The sequence below is a fragment of the Protopterus annectens genome, chromosome 2.part1 (genome assembly GCF_019279795.1).
Source record: "Protopterus annectens isolate FY-2018-M chromosome 2.part1, PAN1.0, whole genome shotgun sequence".
In the NCBI taxonomy this organism is placed as follows: domain Eukaryota; kingdom Metazoa; phylum Chordata; order Ceratodontiformes; family Protopteridae; genus Protopterus; species Protopterus annectens.
In genome coordinates, this window is record NC_056729.1 from 972,226,679 (window position 1) to 972,248,947 (window position 22,269).

General features: G+C 45.9%; 1 protein-coding gene across 1 annotated transcript in view; it reads right to left on the bottom strand.

The window, feature by feature from the left end:
• BOD1L1 (biorientation of chromosomes in cell division 1 like 1) overlaps window positions 1–22,269 on the bottom strand; it is a 2,284,811-nt gene that overhangs the window by 1,324,835 nt on the left and 937,707 nt on the right. Inside the window, exon 11 of the mRNA XM_044062584.1 lies at window positions 9,328–9,487. Within this exon, the coding sequence (XP_043918519.1) occupies window positions 9,328–9,487 (160 nt within the window). The remainder of the gene's footprint in view (window positions 1–9,327; window positions 9,488–22,269) is intronic.

Consider the following 22,269-nt stretch of genomic DNA (forward strand, 5'->3'; position numbering starts at 1 on the left):
ACAGCAGCTCTACATGAGGCCTCTAAAGCATCAAAAAGTACAGTTTTGTACCTACCATAAATGTAGATGTCCGAGAGGTATGCATCTGCAGTCCTAACATATAGGTTGTCCTGCCTCAGGCAGCCCTTCGGTCGGCCGGATTCCAAAGTCTGGGTCTGGCCTCGGCTGATGTCGCACTTCACCCGACGCCATAGATGCTGTGAATTGGGTATAAAGGCATCAGCCGACGCCATTTTCCTCAGTGTTTCTTGCCCCAGATGCCAGGTGCCCTCTAGGAAGGCTAAATTTGGATAAATGCAAATGATTCCAAACAGTAGAGAGCAAACAAAAATAAACATGTATATACATATATACAAACAAATACACCATAATAGATTCCCCCAGCTAGCTACAAGATGGGCAAATACCCTAGGAGTACCACAGAGGGGAAGGAGGGTGGGTAATCCTGACTGCAGATGCATACCTCTCGGACATCTACATTTATGGTAGGTACAAAACTGTACTATGTCCTTCAAGGATGCATCTGCAGTCCTAACATATGGGTAGAATACCATAGCCAAACTGGGGGAGGAGGCACTAAGATGATTATGGTGTAGTTAAGATCCCTTGCAAAACAGCAGTTGCAAAACCTGCTCGGGATCTGGAGTATAAAGGTAGATTATAATGCTTGGCAAATGTATGCACGGAGCTCCAAGTAGCAGCCTCTAAAATGTCTTTGGTAGCCACTCCTCGTAAGAAAGCTGTAGTAGTGGCTGTAGCTCTTGTGGAGTGAGGTCTGATGTTTTCTGGAGTTGTCTTTCCATGGAAAGAGTAACAAAACCTAATGCAATTTCCTATCCATTTTGAGATTGTCTGTTTTGAAATTGCTTTTCCTTCCATTCCTGTTGCATATGCTACCAGAAGCTGGTCAGTTTTTCTATTGTTCTTGGTTCTGTCCAGATAGTAGCGCAATTGCCTGTGCACATCCAAGGTATGTAGTAGTCTTTCCCCCCTGTTCTGTGGGTTGGGGAAGAATGTTGGTAGGTGGATTGCTTGGTTCAATGATACCCTGGAGACCACCTTTGGCATAAAAGTAGGGTTAGTTCTCAAGGACACTCTATCCTGATGGAAGATAAGGAAGGGCTGTACTGCCATTAATGCCTGTAATTCAGAAACCCTTCTTGCTGAAGTGATTGCAAGCAGGAAAGCAGTTTTCCAAGATAAGAACTGTAATTCTGCTGTTGCTGCTGGTTCGAAAGGGGCAAGTGTTAACTTTTCCAGCACAAAGTTAAGGTCCATTGCCATCCGGCATAGAGGATATGAGTGTGTTCCTCCTTGTTTGTTGATATACCACATGACTGCGGTGTTGTCCGTCCTTATCAGCAAATGACCCTGTCGAAGAAACGGTCTGAATGTCTGAATTGCCTGTTTCACTGCCAGCATCTCTTTTTGATTTATGTGTAGGTTCAGCTGGTCTTGTGCCCATAGGCCTTGTATACACTTGTCCACCATGTGTGCCCCCCAGCCTAGGTCCGAGGCGTCCGTGGTGATAGTCTGGCTTGGGTGAGGTTTGTGGAAAGGCAGTCCTCTGTTCAACTGACAGGCCTGAGTCCACCACAGGAATTCTTGCTTCAGGCATGGGATTATTGGAATCTGGGCTTCTAGGCTGTGCTTGTGTTGAGACCATATATTCCTTAGGTACCATTGCAACTTCCTCATATGCAGCCTGGCATGTGGAATCAATATTATGCAGGATGCCATGTAACCCAGGGCTTGCAGGACTTTCCTTGCTGTAAGCTGGTTCTGTGTTGTTAATGCCCTGAAATAGAGTGGTAGTTGCTTTTGCTTTTCTGCTGTGAGAAATGCCATCTGATTTGAAGTGTCCAGTTCTGCACCCAAGAATGTTATCCTTTGGGATGGTACCAGCCTTGACTTTTTCATGTTGACTGTGTATCCCAGGGCTTGCAGTAGTTGTATAACCATTTCCAAATCTTGTGTTAATTTGGTCTTGTTGTCCGCTTGTATTAGGCAGTCGTCCAGGTATGGATAAATCTGAATTCCCTGAAGCCTGCAATGAGCAATTACTGATGCCAGGCATTTCGTGAATACTCTGGGCGCAGTAGATAAGCCAAAGGGCAATGCTGAGAATTGATAATGCTCTGATCCTGCAAGAAATCTGAGGTATCTTCTACAATCTGGTCGTATAGGGACGTGCAGGTATGCCTCCTTGAGATCTAGAGTCACCAGCCAAGACTCCTTGCCCAGCATGGGAAGAAGCTGCTGTAGGGTCAGCATTTTGAATTTTGGAACAATGAGATATGTGTTCAGAGCGGACAGGTCGAGAATAGGCCTCCATTGGTTTTCTTTTCTTGGTACCAGGAAAAGTCTGGAGTAAAATCCTTGTCCTTGTTCCATAGGTGGTACCTTTTCTATAGCTCTCATCCTTAGTAAGTGGTTGATTTGTCCTAGAGCGTTTGTTTTTTGGTTTGGTGGAAGGTTTGGCATTCATCTCTTTTTTGGTAGAGTGTGGAAGTGAAACCTGTAGCCTTTGTCTATTGTCTGTAAAATCCATTTGTCTCCTGTAATGTAATGCCAGTTTACGGAAAATAAGGCTAGCTTTCCGCCTAAGGGTGCTTCCAGTTGTTCCCTGGTAGGCGGTATCAGAGCCAAGTCATTGTGTCTGCCCTGTGGAAGTGGTAGTAGCTGGATCTGTGGCAGTACTTCTCTGGTTGTTAGGCTGCCACTGACGTCCCCTGTAGGCACCTCTGGATTGACCCCTGCCTCTTGGGCGCCTATTTCTGCCTCTCTGTGCTCTGGAGGTGTCTGGAAAGGACCAAGTCTTCGAAGGCCAATTTCTACTAAACCTCGGAGGTTGGACCTGTAAGAAATCCTTGACTGTTTGGACAGATTTTGCTTTTTCTTCCACCTTCTTTAGCACTTGCTGTGCAGGGGAGCCAAACAAACTTTGTTTCTCCATGGGAGCATCTAGGAGCTTTGACTTTACATGGTCTGGTAAGGATTGCTCTTTTAACCATGCATGCCTTCTGATCACTGTTCCAGTCATAGCCGATCTAAAGGAAGCCTCCAGTGCATCATAGCCGCATTTTAAGGAATGATTACTGACCTGCTGAGTGTTATGTACCAAATCCTGAAGGGACTTACGGTCTATAGGTTCAAGAGAGGACAGTTTTTTATTTAGCTGGTCTAACAAAAATTCCTGATACTGAATCATGTGGAATTGACAGTTTAAGGCCCTAGCCGAAAGAGTAGCAGAAGTATAAACTTTTTTACCCCATCTCTCTAATGCTCTAGATTCTCTTTCAGAGGGGAGGGGGTTTTTGGCAGAGGCAGCTGCTACAGCTTTAGGGCCCTGTGAAATGGTTTCAGGATCTGCAATAGGAGCCTTATACAAGTGAAAGTGTGTGTCCAGGACCCTGTAATATCTGTCGGGTTTAGCAGGGGCCGGGGGAAGAGAGTCAGGAGCAGTACAGGCATCATTAAATGCATCATCCACAACTGTTAGTACTGGCGGAATGGCTAAAGGCCTATGCTGTGGTAAATGTAAAAAGGTCCTAAGCCTTTTCCTTGAATCTGAAAAATCCTGGCCCTGCCATTGAAATTGCTCTCTCATAGCATGTAAGGTTTCCCCAAAAGAAAATTCCTCAGGAGGAGAGGCAGAAGGAATGGAGTCTTCTGCATCAGAATCCTCATATGGAGAACAAGGGCCTTCTGGAGGATTTGAGTGTTCTGACTCATCCGAGGAGTAGTCAGTAGAAACTGGATCGGGGGGCTCTGCTCTAGGCCTCTTCTCTGGAGGGGGTTGAGAGGCCCTGTCTGGGTGAGGTTGGGATCCCCTGATCAAAGAAATGAGATCCTCAGCCAGGCTGAGCATTTGGGAACTAGAGGTAGGCCTGTGTGGGGTTTTAGCAGGCAAGGCCTTAAAAGATTTAGCTGCTTTAGCCCTAGAAAAAGCCTTGATAGACATAGATGCAGGGGGCCTAGCAGCTCCACGTGCAGGAGTAGATATGTCTAATGGAATAGTATCTGATAATTCCTGGGTGCCTGCTACAGCAGGAGAAATTTCAGTAGCAGATTCAGCCATGCTGTGTGAGGCCTCGGCTGTCGGAGGCATGCTTTCGGCCGAAGGAAGAACCGAGGACTCGGTTTCAGCCGAAACCGAGACACTCGCGGTTGGCTTAACCGTGGTTTCGGCTGAAACCGCGGACCGCGAGTGTCGGTCCTTTTCCTTATGCTTTTTAGCTAATTGTGAAGTCGGAGTCTCCGACGGCATTTTGTAAGCAAAAGCGGGACCAAAAAACTCTTCCGCAAACTACGACCGACGTCTAAGTGCCCGTCGGTTGAAGGAAGCACAGGCTAGACAAGCTGATACGTCGTGGTCTGGGCCTAAGCAAGGAAGGCAGTAAGAGTGGAAATCCTTATGAAGTATTTGTTTCCCATAAGTTAAACAATTATTTACTTTTTCGGACATCGGCTGAGGCAAGAAAGAGTCCCCAACGGGGTTCTTAGCTTTTTAGAAGTCTTCGGTAGTAGAAATCTCTGGATCTGACCGACCGGCACTTGCGAACAGCTTCTGCTTCGGGCACCATGCGGCAAGAAAGACTGAGGAAAATGGCGTCGGCTGATGCCTTTATACCCAATTCACAGCAGCTATGACGTCGGGTGAAGTGCGACATCAGCCGAGGCCAGACCCAGACTTTGGAATCCGGCCGACCGAAGGGCTGCCTGAGGCAGGACAACCCATATGCTAGGACTGCAGATGCATCCTTGAAGGACATCCACACTGCAAGGTATGTTTACCCACCTGCTCTGCACCATGCAACAAATCCTGCAACTCTTTTAAATCTGGTTGTTCTGGTTGTGTCATCTTGCTTTTCAGCTGAGATATCAAAAACTGTTGATACTTTAACATATGGAACTGACAGTTTAATGCCCTCATGGTTAAAGTGGCTGAGGTGTACACCTTTTCCCCCCACCTTTCTAAAGATCTGGAATCTCTTTCTGAAGGTAATGGGTTTTTAGCAGTAGAGGCCTTAATTCCCTTGGGACCCTGTGAAATAGTTTCTGGGTCAGCAGTATGGCTTTTATATAGGAAATGGTGAGAATCAGGAACCCGGTAATACCTGTCTGGTTTAACAGGAGCTGGAGGCAAAGAATCAGGATTAAGGCTGGCTTCTGTGTACACATCATCCAATATATCTAAAATAGGAGGGATAGCCAGAGGCCTATGCTGGGGGAGCAGAAGAAATTCTCTGAGACTTTTCTTGGAATCTGAGTAATCTTGGCCCTCCCAGTGAAAGTGTTCCCTCAATGTATGCAGGGTTTCCCCAAAAGAGAAGTCCTCGGGGGGGGGGGGGAGACCGAGGGAATAGACTCCTCTGCATCAGAGTCTTCGAATGGAGAATAGGCACAATCCTGGTCCTCAGATAGTTCTGATGTAACAGAAGCTTGATCTGAGGAAGGGTAGTCTTCCTCTAATCTGGGCCTTTTGTCAGAGGGGGTTGAGAACCCCTGATAAGAGTAATCAAATCCTCAGCCATTTTAAGCATCTGTTTTTTAGGCATGGTGCCTTGAGAGGGTGTCTGAGGAACCTGTTTTTTGGTTTTCATGGCTGTTTTAGATTTAGTGAAGGCTTTAATAGAGAAGGAGGAAGGCCTGAAGACCCCTTGAGAAATGGCAGGCCTGTCTAAATTCTGAGTTTCCCCACCAGGAGTGGCGTCGGTATCTGTAGTAGGAATGGTGGCCGAGGAGCCTGCGACCTCGGGTACTGAAGACACCGGTAATGCATCGTCATCGGTACTCAGGGGCTGCGTAGGTGCCTCGCTGAGTACCAGAGAACCGGTAGTCGGCCTTAGCGTGGTATCAGTGGGGGGTGCGGACCTCGTATGTCGGTCCTTATCTTTGCGTTTTTTGCTCAAAACTGGAGTCGGAGTATCCGACGACATACTATAATTAAATTCGTTGCCAAAAAAGTGAAGGGCAAACTCCGCCCGACGCTTAATAGTGCGTTTGTTGAATCTAGCACAAAAACGGCAGACCGAGACGTCGTGGTCTGGGCCTAAGCAAGGTATACAGTAAGAGTGGAAATTCTTATGTGGTATTTGCTTCCCATATGAAATACAATTATTAACTTTGTCTGACATCGGTCTGAGGAAAGAAAAGTTTCCCCAATGGGGTACTTAGCTTTCAAGAAGACTTCAGCTGAAATGCTTTCAAAAATCTCAGGAGCTGGCCGACTGGCACTTGCGAACTGCTTCTACTTCGGGCACCACGCGGCAAGAAAGACTGGAGAAAATGGCGTCGGCTGCCTCTTTTATACCCCTGCCGCACTGACGTCAGGTAGGAAGCGACGACAACCGACGCTGGACCTAGACTTTGGAATTCGGCCGACCGAGGACCCGCCTGACGGCAGGATAACCCATCTGTTATGACTGCAGCTGTATGCACGATGACCATCGGAGTTCACAATTACAGGAAGGCCTTTAAAACAACATTGTAGGACAGTCTTGCATGAATACAGAAAACACCTAACTAATCTTGCTATATTCCTATCTATCTCTAAGAGAAACTATGTTCTAAATAACTTAATTACAGAGCAAGGCAAAGTGCTGGTGATGTTGTCAGATCCAGAACAAAATACAAATTGCACATACTTTCTCTCTGAGATGGTTCTTAAATTAATAATACATGTTACTGCTGAATCATCTCAGATTACATCATTCTTCTCACCTCTGCCTAAGTTCCCAGGTTAGCAGGCACATAAAATTTAACATGACTCTGTTAAAAATACTTCTCTCTCAGAAGCTGACAATTCTCTCTTAGAAGCTTGCCTGAAACTGAAAGTCGTAAAACCATTACCTTGGAAACCTGTAATCTGTCTGAGAAAGTATTGGGAAAGTCTGACTGGGTAGGTTTGCCCATTTTCAGGGAAGGCCCAGGAGAAAATCTCTAAAGTATTATAAAAACATCTGAAGAACAATAATTGTGCAATATGCAAAAATAATACAAAAACATCTACAGTTTAAATAATTATACTAAATTAGACTATGTAAAAACACTGGTTAAGAATACATACATCTTGCATGACTATAATATAATATTTAGACAAATTTTAGTTGCTTATAGAGAAATTAAAGGTAAGTTAAAATAATACAAACAGGAACTGCAAATTAAGGGAAAAAACAGGGTTATGGCATACTTAGGAAGAGTCGGGGAAGAGAAATTGATTGAAGTAAGAAAATGAGTGAAGAATGGAAAATAAGGAGATGCAAGGTATGAATAGGTACCTGTTCATATTCAAGGATATAGTCTATCATGGGGTTTAGCAAGAACAGAGCCAGATGTTGGCTGGGAAGTCTTTTAGAATGGTATTAAAGGACTGGAGGGAGGATAATGACAGGACAGATACAGATAAGGAGTTCCAGGCATTAGCAACATGGTATGAGCACAAAACATGCCCAGCAGATTAGATAGGTGGACAGAAAAGGAGTTTTTGGTCAAGGGACTGTAATGACCGAGTGGAAACATAGTTATGTAGAATGATACTTAGTGCTGGACAAACAGATGGATACTGAATAATTATGTAGGTGGTAAGAAGCTGTGTATATATGATAATTGATAGGTCTAACCAATTTAGGCTTTTCTGTGTTATATAGTGGTGGGTTCTGAAAGGGGTATTTTCTGCAAATTTTGACAATTTATTATAGAATTATTCATGTTTTGCATTTTGTAATGCCTGCAAATTTAGTATGGATGGGAGTGCCATAAAGCACTAAGGGGAGGAGGTTAAGTAGTAGCAAGCATAGTTTTAGTTGCATTGGTGAGAAAGTTTTTAGATTTGGAAAGCATCCCTAGCTTTTAGTGATTTTTTTAATGCAATTTTGCACATGCAGGTCAAATTTAAGTTAATCCACTATCATCCCTAATATACTGCTATGAGAAGTGGCTTCAATGGTTGTATTATTAAGAGAGAAGATCTGAAATTTTGTTTCTTTTTCATGAAGGAAGGATTTGAGGAAAAACGTTTTGTTTTTCTGCAGAAGCGAAAACTCTTCTATCTTCTGAAAGTACAATGCAAACAGAGATGCAGTTTCCTTAACATGGGAAAAAATAGCCTTGGAAGTAGAGAGAAACAGGGTCTTTGATACTACCTTCAGAATAGCTTGACATCTGATACAAGACTGGTAATGACGAAGGTTCCTGTTTTAGTTAATATTTAACAAGTATCAAACAAAGGAAGAAGTTCAGCAGGCATAGAAGAAACAGACTTCATATTCTTGTCTGCTGGAATCAGTAAAATTGGCAGCCTCAAAAGTGGCTGAAGCAAGCAGAACAGTACGATAACATGAGGGGACGTCTTCTTCCTAATCTATTTACCCTTTTCTGAGCAGGATTTTTGTTTTTTGCCTTTTTCATTTTTGGACGCTTTGCCAAATATGTCTTCTTTGATAACATTTCCAATTACTTAAGACTTTTTTCTGTTAGAAAATAATTATTTCCCTTTTCTTAACTTTGAAGTCTGTTTAAACTTACTCCAGTGATTACAACTGTCTATGTTATGCCCTTGGCCTAAACAACAGAGAGAAAATCTTTTGGACCAACTTGCCCATCACACTCCATGCCGTTAAGTGACTTAGCTGCTTATGAAGTACAACACACAGATAAATTGAAATGTGACTTAGCTGCCAATGAAGTACAATGCACAGAAAACTGAAATGTGACAAGTTGAAAAAGAATAGCTGCTTCAACAGCAAACAGTAACTGTATAGTAGAAAGTCCTTCAGGCTTGATATGAGATGTTTAACCCTCTAAACCATAGGAAGAACTGAAGAGAAGTTAAACAATGAGCTACAGAAACAGGCAGGCTTGCACCTGCCTGGCTAGGTCAGAATGTAGCCAGCTTGACAGTCATATTAGTTCATCATAGCTTTTATAACTTATGGATAGAGAAGGCGAACAAATTCAGTCGTTAACCTAAAATGCTATGATTTACTAGTGGACCCTCTCCAAAGACGATTAAGAAAATCCAAAAAGAAGGAGTATGTAAAAAAATTCACAGTATGATAAAGCAGATTGGTTACATTGCTAATGATGTACTCTGAAGCTTTCATGAGGATAAGAACTTGACATGAAGGAGAAATCACTGGATTACGTTTTAGCAACCTGGGAAATGTTCCATGTGCAGGTTCCTGAAACCAGAGATACTTAATACTAACTTTAGTCTACTAAGTTTCGTGATCACATTTAGAATGAATATTATGTATTCTGTATTAAAAGAAGGAAAGTTGAAAGTGGTCACATGCCCGAAGAAGATAAAGTAATGAACATTACCTTTGGGCTTCCAACTTTGAGGCTGACCTAGTTGTTGCTCTTGTTGGTTTTTCTTCCTCCTCCTCTTCCTCATCATCATCATCGCCTTCCTCCTCCTCCTCATCTTCTTCCTCCTTTGCTGGTTCTACTTTTACACGCTTTTTTTCTGGTTCCATACTTTCTGCATATACAAATACTTCATTTAGAATTTGTACATGGAATTCCATTTATAAATAAACAGAGAAAAAATTCAGATGTAACAGTCTATGTTATTTTTCATAAAGAAAGTGGGTGGTAAAAATGGTTTAGGAATCAAAATTTAAAGGTTTCAATAAAGCTTGTGATAGCAATCAAGTTTGTGTGTGTAAGATGGACCAGGATACATCTGAAAGAAATGTGCTACCATCCTTTTCTACCAATGAATGACAAAAATTAGAAGTTATGTACTCACCATAACGTTCCATCTGAGTAGGTGTATTCATTTGTCTGCAACCTGTGGGTTATGGATCCGATATCGGATCCGAACCGGCATGGTTTTCCAGCTATGGATCCAAGCTCTCAGCTCCTCCCCTCACCCATAATGCCCTGCTCTACCCTCATGACCTCAGATCGAGTTTGCCAAAGCAACAATACCCTAAAAAGGGTAACAAGGAATATGCAGGAAACTGAAAGGCCAGGGGGATAGGAGGGCGGGATGGTTGCAGACAAATGAATACACCTACTCAGATGGAACGTTATGGTGAGTACATAACTTCTAAATCTGAAGTAGGATATTCATTTGTCTGCAACCTGTGGGACAGAGTCCCCAGCTACCTGAATCTTGGGCGCCATCATGGAAGGATATTCCGGAGCACCGGAGCCAAAGGATGCTCTACCCCTAGATGCAAGATCCAACTTATAGTGAGAAATAAATGTATGAGATGAAGCCCACGTGGCTGCTGCACAAATATCATCTAGAGGAATCCTAGCCTTGAAGGCTGCCGAGGTAGATACTGACCGGGTTGAATGGGCATGAACACCCCGGTGCGGGCCTTCCTGACGCTTGATAAGCCAATAAAATGCACTGTGAAATCCAGCGGGACAGAGAAACTTTAGAAATTGGCTTGCCCAAATTGAATTTTGCAAAGGAAATAAACAGCTGGTCGGATTGCCTATGACCAGCTGTCCTGTTGAGATAAAATCTAAGTTGCCTGTGAACATCTAGTGAGTGTAGCTTATATTCACCTTTGTTTTCATACTTAGGGAAGAAAACAGGGAGGTTAATGGATTGATTGATGTTTGCTTCAGAAGCGATTTTAGGAAGGAAGGACGGGTTGGTCCTGAGGGAGACACGGTCCGGATGAAATACCAAGTAAGGAGGTTTAGCTGATAAAGCTTGAAGTTCAGAAACTCTCTTGGCTGATGTAATGGCTACCAAAAAGGCTGTCTTGTAGGACAAGAATTTGAGATCCACCGTAGCCGTGGGCTCGAAAGGGGGAGCGGTCAAGGCCTGTAGGACCAAAGAAAGGTCCCAAGGAGGAACTGCTTGCTTTATAGGGGGCCTGAGAAGGAAAGTACCTTTAAGAAATGTTTTGCACAATTTGGCTGACATAAGAGGATTAGACTCTTGACCAATGTGATAGTGAGAAATTGCCGCCAGTTGAACTTTGACTGTGGAACTGCTGGCACCATCATTAAAGAGAGAGGTTAGAAAATCAAGCACTACGGGGACAGGTACCGTGAAGGATTTAGGCCTTGCCGCCCCACACAGAGAAACGTTTCCATTTGCTTCGCTAAACCTTTCTAGTGGATGTTTTATGAGCCGCCACCAAAATAGCTTTTACCGGTGAAGAAATACCGAGTCCTTATCAAGAGTGGAACTGGAGCAGCCAAGCGGTCAGCTTCAGGTTGTCCAGGTTCGGAGGAGGAATGCAGGATGGATGGGATATCAGATCCGCAATGGGATCTAGAATCCAAGGAGGATTCACCGAGTGAGACCTTAGAAAGGGGAACCAGATCTGTCGAGGCCAGAATGGAGCAATGAGAATCATTCTGCAACCCACCCGAGAGGCTTTCTGAAGAACTTGCAGCATCAGAGGCAAGGGTGGATAGGCATACAGAAGACCGGGTGGCCAAGCATGCACCAGAGCGCCTCTTGGGGTACCTCCGGGAGGAGGTATTAGAGCGAAAAAACTGTCGCACTTGGTGTTTGAGGGAGAAGCAAAAAGATCGCATGAAGGGGTTCCCCACCGTGCGAATATGCGTTCGCTACTAGACAATTGAGAGACCACTCGTAAGGGGTCAGAATGGTGCGACTGAGCTTGTCCGCTAGGATGTTGGACCGACCCGGAATGTGCGTTGCTATGAGAAAGCGATTGGTGGAGATTGCCCATTCCCAAACTCTCATGGCCTCTCGACAAAGAGGGTATGACCTTGTTTCCCCCTTGCTTGTTGATGTACCAGACAACAGACATATTGTCCGATTGAATCGCAATTGTTCCCAAGGGAAGAAAGTCCTGAAGTGCTAGCAACGCTAAGAGCACTGCTCTCATCTCTAGAACATTGATATGCAGTAAGGTCTCTGAATCGCTCCACGTGCCTTGGACTGTCCGGCCAAAGTGCCCCCACCCGAGGCGGAGGTGTCCGTGGTCACCGTGGCGAGAGGGGAGAAGCACAAATGGGCGACCCTCGTGGAGATCCGGGAGTGGAGCCACCACAAGAGGGACCGCTTGCAAGCCTTGCTGATCGCTATGGGATGATGCATGGGGAGAGCAAGGTATGACCACTGTACTAAGAGCGTCCACTGTAGAATGCATATTGAGCCTGGCAAGAGGAAGAAGTGCTATAGCGAAGCCATGGACCCTAGAGCCCTCAGGACCAACTCCGCTGGAACAGAACTTGAATGGAGAATGGCCCGCACCTGGAGCTGCAGATTTAGAACTCTGTCCGCAGTGAGGAAGGCTCGTAAACTCCTTGTGTCTAGTCTGGCCCCTATGAAATCTAAGAGCTGTGTGGGCGCCAGGTTGGACTTGTTTGTATTTATTGTGATGCCCAGAAATGGAGCAAGATGGAGAAAGGAGTCTCGCCAAGAGAAGTAGATGCCTTGTTGGGGCGGTAAGGAGCCAGTCGGCCAGGTAGGGAAAGACCTGCACCGCCTGAAGCCTCAGGTGGGCCGCTACCACTGCTAGTACTTTGGTAAACACCCTGGGGGCTGTGGTGAGACCAAAGGGAAGGACCCGGAACTGGTAGTGACTGGCTCCCAGCCGGAAGCGGAGAAACCTCCTGGAGCGCCTGTCCATCAGGATGTGGTAGTACGCTCCTTGAGATCTATCGAGCACATCCAGTGATCTTCTCCCAGAAGGGGAGAATAGATTGCAGAGTGACCATTCGAATTTTTCTTTGGGGACTGCCAGATTCAAGAGAGAGAGGTCTAGGATTGGTCTTAGTTCCCCGTCTTTTGGCACTAAAAGAATCTGGAGTAGAACCCTGATCCGATCTGGTCTGGGGAAACGGGCTGGATGGCTCTTTTCTTTAGCAGATGGCCAATTTCTGCCAAAGCGGCCTCCCTTTGACCGGGTGGTACGCCTGGGAGGGACTTCATCTTTGGAAGGTGAAGGAAAGGAATGCGATATCCCTGGATATGATTTGGAGAACCCAGCGGTCCGATGTTATGGACTCCCATGCCGCTAGGTGCCCCGAAAAACACCCCCCGACTGCCTCCAGAGTAGAGCAGTCGGGCAACCCTCAGGGTTGCTGCGCGGCCGTTCAGAGAAAGGTTCCCTGGACCCGAAGTTTCTGGGAGCCCCTCTGCCTCTAGGGCGGCGTCCTCCCTGTCCTCCTCTGCCACGGAAGGACTGGTTGTCCGGAGCAGGCTGGGACTGCTGCGACTTCGAACCACATCTTCTTCTGACCCTTTTGGTTCCTAGAATAGGGCCTCTGGGGTGCAGAGAAGCGGATTCGACGGCAGACAGCGCCTTCCCGTCCTTCTCGCTCTGGGTCAACGCCTCGAACGGTCTTGCCAAACAGAGCAGAACCATCAAAGGGGCGTTCAACGACGCCTTGAAGGGCTCAGAAAAATGCAGTGACGGAGCCAGGCCTGACGTCTAGTGACCAGTCCTGTCCCGCAGCTCTAGCGGCGCCTCCGTAGCATGGGAGAGTAGCCGCATAGAAGTATTTGTGACTGACCTAAGAGTGGCCATTTTGGTGGAGTGCAGAACTCTGTCCTCCTCCGAAATGGACTCAGGGGATGCAGCGTACTCTTAATAAGGTCTCGCTGCATCCGAATAACATGTGCCAAATAGTTCAGCCCTTACCGAGAAGGTCGCCGAACTGAACATCCGCTTCCCCAAGCGGTCCATCATCCGAGACTCCTTGCTCGGTGGGTGGACTGAGGGACTCTCCTGAGCCAGTTCCCTCTTTGTGGCCGCCATCAACATGGCATCTACAGGAGGCCCCTTACTCCAATGGGTCCTGTCGGAGGGCGGACTAAGGATCCTATCAGGTCTTTTGGGAATTGGCTCCACGGTGTCCGGTTCCTTCCACGCCCTGGTGGTAATAAGGTCCACCAGGGGTCGGCAGGGGACACCCAAGAGGTAGACGGGCCCGCTTCAATGCCTCCAAGAACACGGACTCGTCCGAGGAAGACTTGGGGCAGACCACCCCCTAATACGGAGCATTTCCATGATGTCTCCAAGGAGACATCCTCGGGGTGACCGTGGGGAGCCTTCCCTTCCTCCAAGTCCGTGTCTTCAGTGAGAGACTCGGGAGTCAATGTGCCCCTTTGCACGTATGCTTGCGAGGGGCCTCCTCTGGGGGCTGTCAGAGGAGTCCTCGCAGCAGCAATTTGCTCCATGGGAGCAACTTGGGGCACAGAAACGGGCTGTCCCAGGGGCCGGATGGTGGAAGCCTGGCCCAGTGCAGAGGGAGCTGGACGGAGCCGAAGCAAGTGCCGGGGTCCGGAGACCCTCAACAGAGCCCTCTCCACTACATCAAAAGCCGGGGAGCCGACCTCACCAAAGGATCCGACAATCGGCTCCCTCGGATCCGAAGAGTGGATCGGAGCCGGCGCCAAGCACTCGGATCCGGCGACAGTGCGCTCCGACACAGACGGCGCCGAAGGAGCACTGATCCCCGGATCCGGCTCGGATCCAGGCTCCGAGATCGGGTCCGACGCACTCGAGGGCAGGGTCGGATCCGGTACCAAGTACTATCGGCTCCGACCTCCCCGCCCGAAGCTGCTCGGCTCCAGTTGCTCGAACCCGGATAGCGGGTCGGAGAAGGAGCAATAGGCTTAAAAGGGTGTTGAGCTCCCCGGAGGGGAGGCAAGAGCACTCCCATCTGCATCTGGGCCTGGATGAACCTTCTCATCATCCGGTCCAGATCAGCATCAGAAAGGCTATGGGTAGATCTCGACGAGGCTACCGAGGTAGGCCTGGAATGCCTCCTCGATAGCCTCGACGGAGATCGGGTCTCCTCCTCCTCAGGACCCGTGAGAAGCACACAGGGGACCGGAGCCGAGAAGGAGGAGACCGAACCGACGGAGCCGGGAGAAGCCGCTTGGCTGGCGGGCCGAAACAGAGGTCTCGGCCCGCCGCCAGGTGCTTCTCCTCCGTCCTTTAGCTGCATCCCTCTCCTCTCCAGAAGCGGGAGTTTGAGTCCCAGGAGCAGGAGGGGTGCCACAGGGGGAACAACTGCAGCCGCAGGAGTCCCCGAAGGAGCGGAGGTCGGAGCCGAGTCCGGCGGTAAAAGACCCGCCAAGACCAGCTTGGACCTCCGCTCCCTCAGTGCCCTGGGGTTGAACCCTGCACAAATGGAACAACCAGATGTGAGGTGTTCAACCCCAAGACACTTAACACACCGAGTGTGGCCATCAGCCGGTGAGAGCTTATGGCCACACTCAGAGCATTTTGAAAATATAGACTTAGGCTGTTCAGCCATAATCTATAAAACCTAAAGTTACAGAAAAGTAACTTAAACAACAAAAAGCACACAGGCCTACACACACACTCTACGCACAGCGAGGGGAGGGAATAAAATTATTACTGTAACTTAAAATAAACTTAAAACAGTCTATATTAACGGGAAACCTACTACTTTCACACAAATTTAGTTAAAGAAACAAAAAATTCTCTGTTTTTAAACAAGAAAATAGTCCACTTAGCTGAGAGCTATGTATCCACATCCAGTTACCAGCGCGGCAAACAAGATCTGAGGTCATGAGGGTAGAGCAGGGCATTATGGGTGAGGGGAGGAGCTGAGAGCTTGGATCCATAGCTGGAAAACCATGCCGGTTCGGATCCGATATCGGATCCATAACCCACAGGTTGCAGACAAATGAATATCCTACTTCAGATCTATGAAATGCACTGCACTACAACTAAACTAATGACATCCACAATGCAAATCAAAAGCAATGAAATACAAAGACAAAAATGCAATATGTTACATATCTGCAACGTAACCAGAAGCATGTCACTGAACTAAGCTGAGTTTACTTTTGTTTAGGTTGAAAATAGTTGGATAGATGGGCTAATGTTAATGGGCTAGCGAAGGAACGTATAAATAAATAGAGTGCAGAACATTTAACACAACACTAAAATTTCACTGAGGAAGTGTTACCCAATACGACACTACAAAACCTTAAAATGATTTTTAAGTTATAAATGCCCTACCATTCAATTCAAATCAGTGGCTCAGCGGGATGTGCAACTGTGTTTAAGGCCAGTCAGACCAGAAGACTGTAGGTGCTAAGATACACCGACTCAGTTTACTATGCACACTGCAATGCAGTATGAGAGAAATGGTATGGGCAAGTACACTCTTAAGGTGATATATTTTCAATGAAACATTTAAAAATACCAACACGTAGTGACTGCTCAGCCAGATGTTAAAATATCACATGACATACTTCACAAGAGCAGAGAACATTTCCCAGTACATTCTGTCTAATTTTTTCTCATCAGTATAAATACTTCCCTGGAAATGAGATAAAGATCCAGTTTAATCTAGCAGGAATCAAAATAAACTACATTAAATATTTCTTCACATAATCAGATTTTGATATACTTACTGAGTCTGTTATGTACTTGATTACTTCTCTGCTTAACACAAGACAGAGTACTGGTCTGCAGGGGTCAAATTTCAGCCTGGCCCAAGCCAAAGACAAGTACAAATAATCATAACATGGTAAAAGAGTAAATATGTGCAATTTGCAATATATGCAGTAAACACATACATAGATACAAAAACAATTCATACCATACAGTTGTCTACAAGTATACATACCATAAACAAAAGTCATATAGTTACCATAAAATTATTCTACTATGAGAATTTATTTTTGTTAACCTTTACGACTCAATGCACAGTGCAAACACAGTTAAGCAGCTATAACCTTTCCAGGTTACTCTTGCACCTCCCCTTTCCAAGATACCCTGCATCTCTTGCCTCTATTTTACAATTTCTGAAAAAGCTAGTGGGAGGAAAAGCTGTCACCCTGTCTGAGAACACCTGTCCCTTGGTTTTAAGAAAAGTGCAGCAGCCAAGCTGAAAACTTCAGTGCATGAAAGCTTGAATGCACCACGCCTGATGGAAGAGCCAACAGATTCTCCCTCAAAGGTAGACTATAGGGAGGATCGACTTGAAGCCACTGTAACAGTAGGAACCAAACCTATCTGAGCAAAACGGAACAAATAAAATAACTCTGGTCCCGTGGAACCTGGCCTGTTGTATGAATTGGAGGGAAGCATAAACTAACCTCTTGGGCAAGTCTCAGACAAATGTACCCTGTTTTGTCAACTGGGGAAAGGGATGAGGGAGAAAAATCACCAACACCTAGCATTCAGTGGAGATGCAAATAAATCACAGACTGCTGATCCCCACTGCAAGAACAACATACTGGCAATGACCAAACTGAATGACAACTAATAGGGCATCAATAGACAACTCTGATTTTACCTGCAAGACAGCTGTGTATTTTGGGAATGTGAATAACAAACAGAAAAAAAGTTGTCTCTTACCATAACGTTCCATCTGTGTTGTTCATCTTCTTTCATTCATCACTGATGGGTTCAGTTCCGAGCCCTCGAAAATGAGTTGGCCTATTACCCAGCTTGCGCCAGCCAAAAAAACTCTTGAGCTAAGTCTCTCCCCAGAATGCCCTTCTCCCTGTTACCACAGATTGAGTTTGCTAAGAAAGGAAGTAAAGCCGAGGCCACTTCTACGCAAGTACCCTAGTGCACCACTTAGACCCAAAGCATCCCCAGGAGCCTTTGGAGGGGGAAGGAGAGCGGAAGTGATGAATGAAAGAAGATTAACAACACAGATGGAACGTTATGGTAAGACATAACTTCTTTATCTGAAGTTGTTAATCTTCTTTCCATTCATCACTGATGGGACAGAATCCCAAGCTAACTTGAGGTCCATGGGTGGTCCTTATGGAAGAACATTCCTGAGTACCACTGAGCCAAAGGCAGCTCTCCCCCTGGAGACCAGGTCCAATTTGTAATGATTGATAAAGGTATGAAGCTTAGCTCAAGTAGCTGCTGCACAGATGTCATCCATGGATGCCCTGGAATGGAATGCTATAGAAGTTGCCACAGATCTAGTGGAGTGGGCTTTAACTTTTGGCATGGATTCATTATGAAGGGAATAGGTAACACGTATGCAGTCCCTTAGCCATCTTGATAATGTAACCTTGGAAACAGCTTTTCCCATTTTCGGTCCCAAAAAGGAAATGAAAAGCTGTTCAGATTTACAGATAGGTTTGGTCCTGTCTAAGTAAAATCTTAACTGTCTATGTACATCTAGCATGTTATCCTTGGACCAAATAGAAAACCTTTTCCATTTATCCTGATATAGTTTTCTGGGGGGTGGTTTGTGAGAGGCCAGAATGATGTCTCGAGCAGGTGAGGAGAGATTAGCCTGCCTGGTGACTAGCGGAAGGGAGAAACCAAGCTGTCAGCTTGAGAGTGGACAGGTTCGGGTGAGTGATCAGATCTGAAAGAGGATCCAGAATCCATGGTGGGTATACTAGGTGAGGCTGAAGAAAGGGAAACCAAACTTGACGAAGCCAGAATGGGGCTACGAGGATCATCTTGCTTCTCAACCGAAGAGCTTTCTTTAGAAATTGCAGATCAGAGGAATGGGAGGATAGGCATAGAGAAGTCCTGTGGGCCAATCGTGGATCAGAGTGTCCCTCGGTGACTCCCCCTCTGGGGGAAGTAGCTGCTGCACTTGGTGTTTGATAGGGAGGCGAAAAAGTACAGTTTTGTACCTACCATAAATGTAGATGTCCGAACAGGATAGCATCTGCAGTCCTTACAAATGGGTTGTCCTGTCGTCAGGCAGCCCTTCAGTCGGCCGGATTCCAAAGTCTGGGTCTGGCCTCGGCTGGTGTCGCACTTCACCCGACGTCATAGCTGCAGTTCTTCGGGTATAAAGGCATCAGCCGACGCCATTTTCCTCAGTGTTTCTTGCCCCAGATGCCAGTTGCCCTCTTGGAAAGCTAAATTTTTGGATAAATGCCAATGTTTCCAAATAGTAGAAGGCAAACACACAAAATAATCATGTATGTACATATATACAAACAAATACACCATAAGAGATCCCCCCCAGCTAGCTATTTAGGTGGGCAAATACCCTAGGAGTACCACAGAGGGGAAGGAGGGTGGGTAATCCTGACTGCAGATGCTATCCTGTTCGGACATCTACATTTATGGTAGGTACAAAACTGTACTATGTCCTTCAAGGATGCATCTGCAGTCCTTACAAATGGGTAGAATACCATAGCTAAACTAGGGGAGGAGGAAGAAGAAATTATGGTGTAGTTAGGATCCCTTGCAAAACAGCAGTGGCAAACCCTGCTCGGGATCTAGAGTATCAAGGTAAGTTATAATGCTTGGCAAATGTATGCACGGAGGTCCAAGTTGCAGCCTCTATAATGTCCTTGGTAGCCACTCCTCGTAAGAAAGCTGTGGTAGTGGCTGTAGCCCTTGTAGAGTGAGGTCTTATGTTCTGTGGAATTTCCTTTCCATGGTAGGAGTAACAGAATCTAATGCAATTTCCTATCCACTTGGAGATTGTCTGTTTGGAAATTGCTTTTCCTTCCCTTCCTGTTGCATATGCTACCAGAAGCTGGTCAGATTTTCTATTACCCTTGGTTCTGTCCAGGTAGTAGCGTAACTGTCTATGTACATCCAATGTATGCAGCAGTCTTTCCCCCCTGTTCTGTGGATTGGGAAAGAAGGTAGGTAGGTGGATTGCCTGGTTTAAAGACACTCTGGATACCACCTTAGGCATAAATGTAGGATTAGTTCTCATGGACACTCTATCTTGATGGAAGATTAGGAAGGGTTGTACTGCCATTAAAGCCTGTAGTTCTGAAACCCTTCTTGCTGAGGTAATTGCCAGCAGGAAAGCAGTTTTCCAGGATAGGTGTTGAAGATCTGCTGTTGCTGCTGGTTCGAAAGGGGGAAGTGTCAATTTTTCTAGTACAAATTTCAAGTCCCATGCTGGTAATGGTGGTTTCCTAGGAGGTTTTACATTCTTAATTCCTCTCAGAAACTGCCTGAGTAGAGGATGCGAAAAGACAGGTGGATCGAAGCTGTATTCTGCAGAAATAGCTGATGCATGTATTTTGATGGAGGAATAGGACAGGCCTGTACGGAAAAGCTCTGCCAAATACTCCAGGATGTTGGCAATGTCTACCTTTGACACATCTTTGCCCCTGTCGGCACTCCAAATGAGAAACCTCTTCCATTTTCCTGCATAGTTCCTTCTTGTTGAAGGTCTGCGGGCCTCAAGTATAATGTCTTTAACCCTTTGGGATAAATCTGGGTTAGTTGCTCTTATGTAATGTTCCAGGCAGTCAGTTGCAGAGTTTTCAGGTTTGGATGCAGGATGTTGTAGTTGTTCTGGGTTAACATCAAGGGAATCAGGGGTAGTGTCCACATTCTCCCCCGAGACATGCTCCTCAGTAATGGGTACCAATGTTGTCTTGGCCAGTCTGGAGCTATCAGAATTATCCTTGGATGTTCCTCTTTGATTTTTAATAGCACCTTGTGCATCAAAGGGAGAGGTGGGAATGCATATGCTGTCAGGCCTTTCCAACTGAAGGATAGAGAGTCCACCTTCCAAGCAAGTGGATGGTATGTCCTTGTGCAGAATTTCTTGAGTTGGTGATTGAGTGGGGATGCGAATAGGTCTATTTGTGGCAGTCCCCATTTCTTTGTGATGGCCTTGAAAATGTCCGGGTGTAGCATCCATTCATGAGCATCCGAGGTAGTTCTGCTTAAAATGTCTGCTAGGATGTTTTCTTTTCCCGGTACAAAAATTGCTTGTAACTGAATGTTGTAACTCAGAGCCATATTCCATAGGTTTAGGGCCATTTGGCATAGAGGGTATGAATGAGTGCCTCCCTGTTTGTTGATGTACCACATGACTGTGGTGTTGTCTGTCCTTATCATCAACTGGCCTTCTTGGAGGAATGGTCTGAAATTCTGGATTGCTAGTTGTACTGCCAGCATTTCTTTTTGATTTATGTGCAGATGCAGCTGCTCTGGAGTCCATAAACCTTGTATGCACTTGTCCAGCATGTGGGCCCCCCAACTGAGGTCTGAGGCGTCCGTTGTGATGGTTTGGCTTGGTTGAATGCTGTGGAAGGGCAAACCTGGGTTTGACTGGCATGCCCGAGCCCACCACAGGAACTCTTGTTTCAGGCATGGAATTAGTGGTATTTCAGTTTCTAAGCTGTGCCTGTGTTGAGACCATAAATTCTTTAGGTACCACTGTAGTTTTCTCATATGTAGTCTGGCATGGGGGACCAGGATTATGCAGGATGCCATGAAGCCCAAGGCCTGCAGAACTTTCCTTGCTGTTAGTTTGTTCTGCTTTGTTAATGCCAAAAAAATAGACAGGAAGTTGTTTTTGTTTTTCTGCAGTTAGGAATGCCATCTGTTTTACTGTGTCCAATTCTGCACCTAAGAAGGTTATTGTTTGGGATGGTATCAGCCTTGACTTTTTTATATTGACTGTGTATTCCAGGGCCTGTAGTAAGCAAATGACTCTTTGTAAGTCTTCTGTTAGCTTGTTTTTGTTGTCCGCTTGTATTAGGCAGTCGTCCAGGTATGGATAAATTTGGATTCCCTGAAGCCTGCAGTGAGCGATTACTGATGCCAGGCATTTCGTGAACACTCTGGGCGCAGTAGATAAGCCAAAGGGCAATGCTGAGAATTGATAATGCTCTGATAATGCAAGAAATCTGAGGTATCTTCTGCAATGTGGTCGTATGGGGACGTGCAGGTATGCCTCCTTGAGATCAAGAGTTACCAGCCAAAACTCCTTGCCCAGCATGGGAAGAAGTTGCTGTAGGGTCAGCATTTTGAATTTTGGAACAATGATGTATGTGTTTAAAGCGGACAGGTCGAGAATTGGCCTCCAACTTTTCTCCTTTCTTGGTACCAGGAAGAGTCTGGAGTAAAATCCCTTGCCTTGCTCCATAGATGGTACCCTTTCCACAGCTCTCATCCTTGCTAATTGAGCTATTTGTTTTAGAGCTTCTGTCTTCTGATTTGGTGGTAGGTTTGGCATTCCTCTTTTTCTGGGTAAAGTGTGGAAATGAAACCTGTAGCCTTGGTCTATAGTTTGTAAAATCCACTTGTCTCTTGTGATACAGTGCCAGTTTTTTGAAAATAATGCTAACTTTCCGCCTAAGGGTGCTGCTATTTGTTCCCTGGTAGGCGGTGTCAAAGCCAAGTCACTGTGATTGTCCTGTTGTAGTGGCAGTGGTTGTGTCTGTGCCTCGTTGGTTGTTACCTTGCCACTGGCGTCCCCTGTAGGCACCTCCTCTGGATTGATTTCTGCCTCTTGTACGCCTATTCCTCCCTCTCTGAGTTTTAGAGGAGTCTGGAAAGGACCAATTTTTGGAAGGCCAGTTCCTGCTAAACCTTGGGGGCTGTACCTGTAAGAAATCTTTTACTGTTTGTA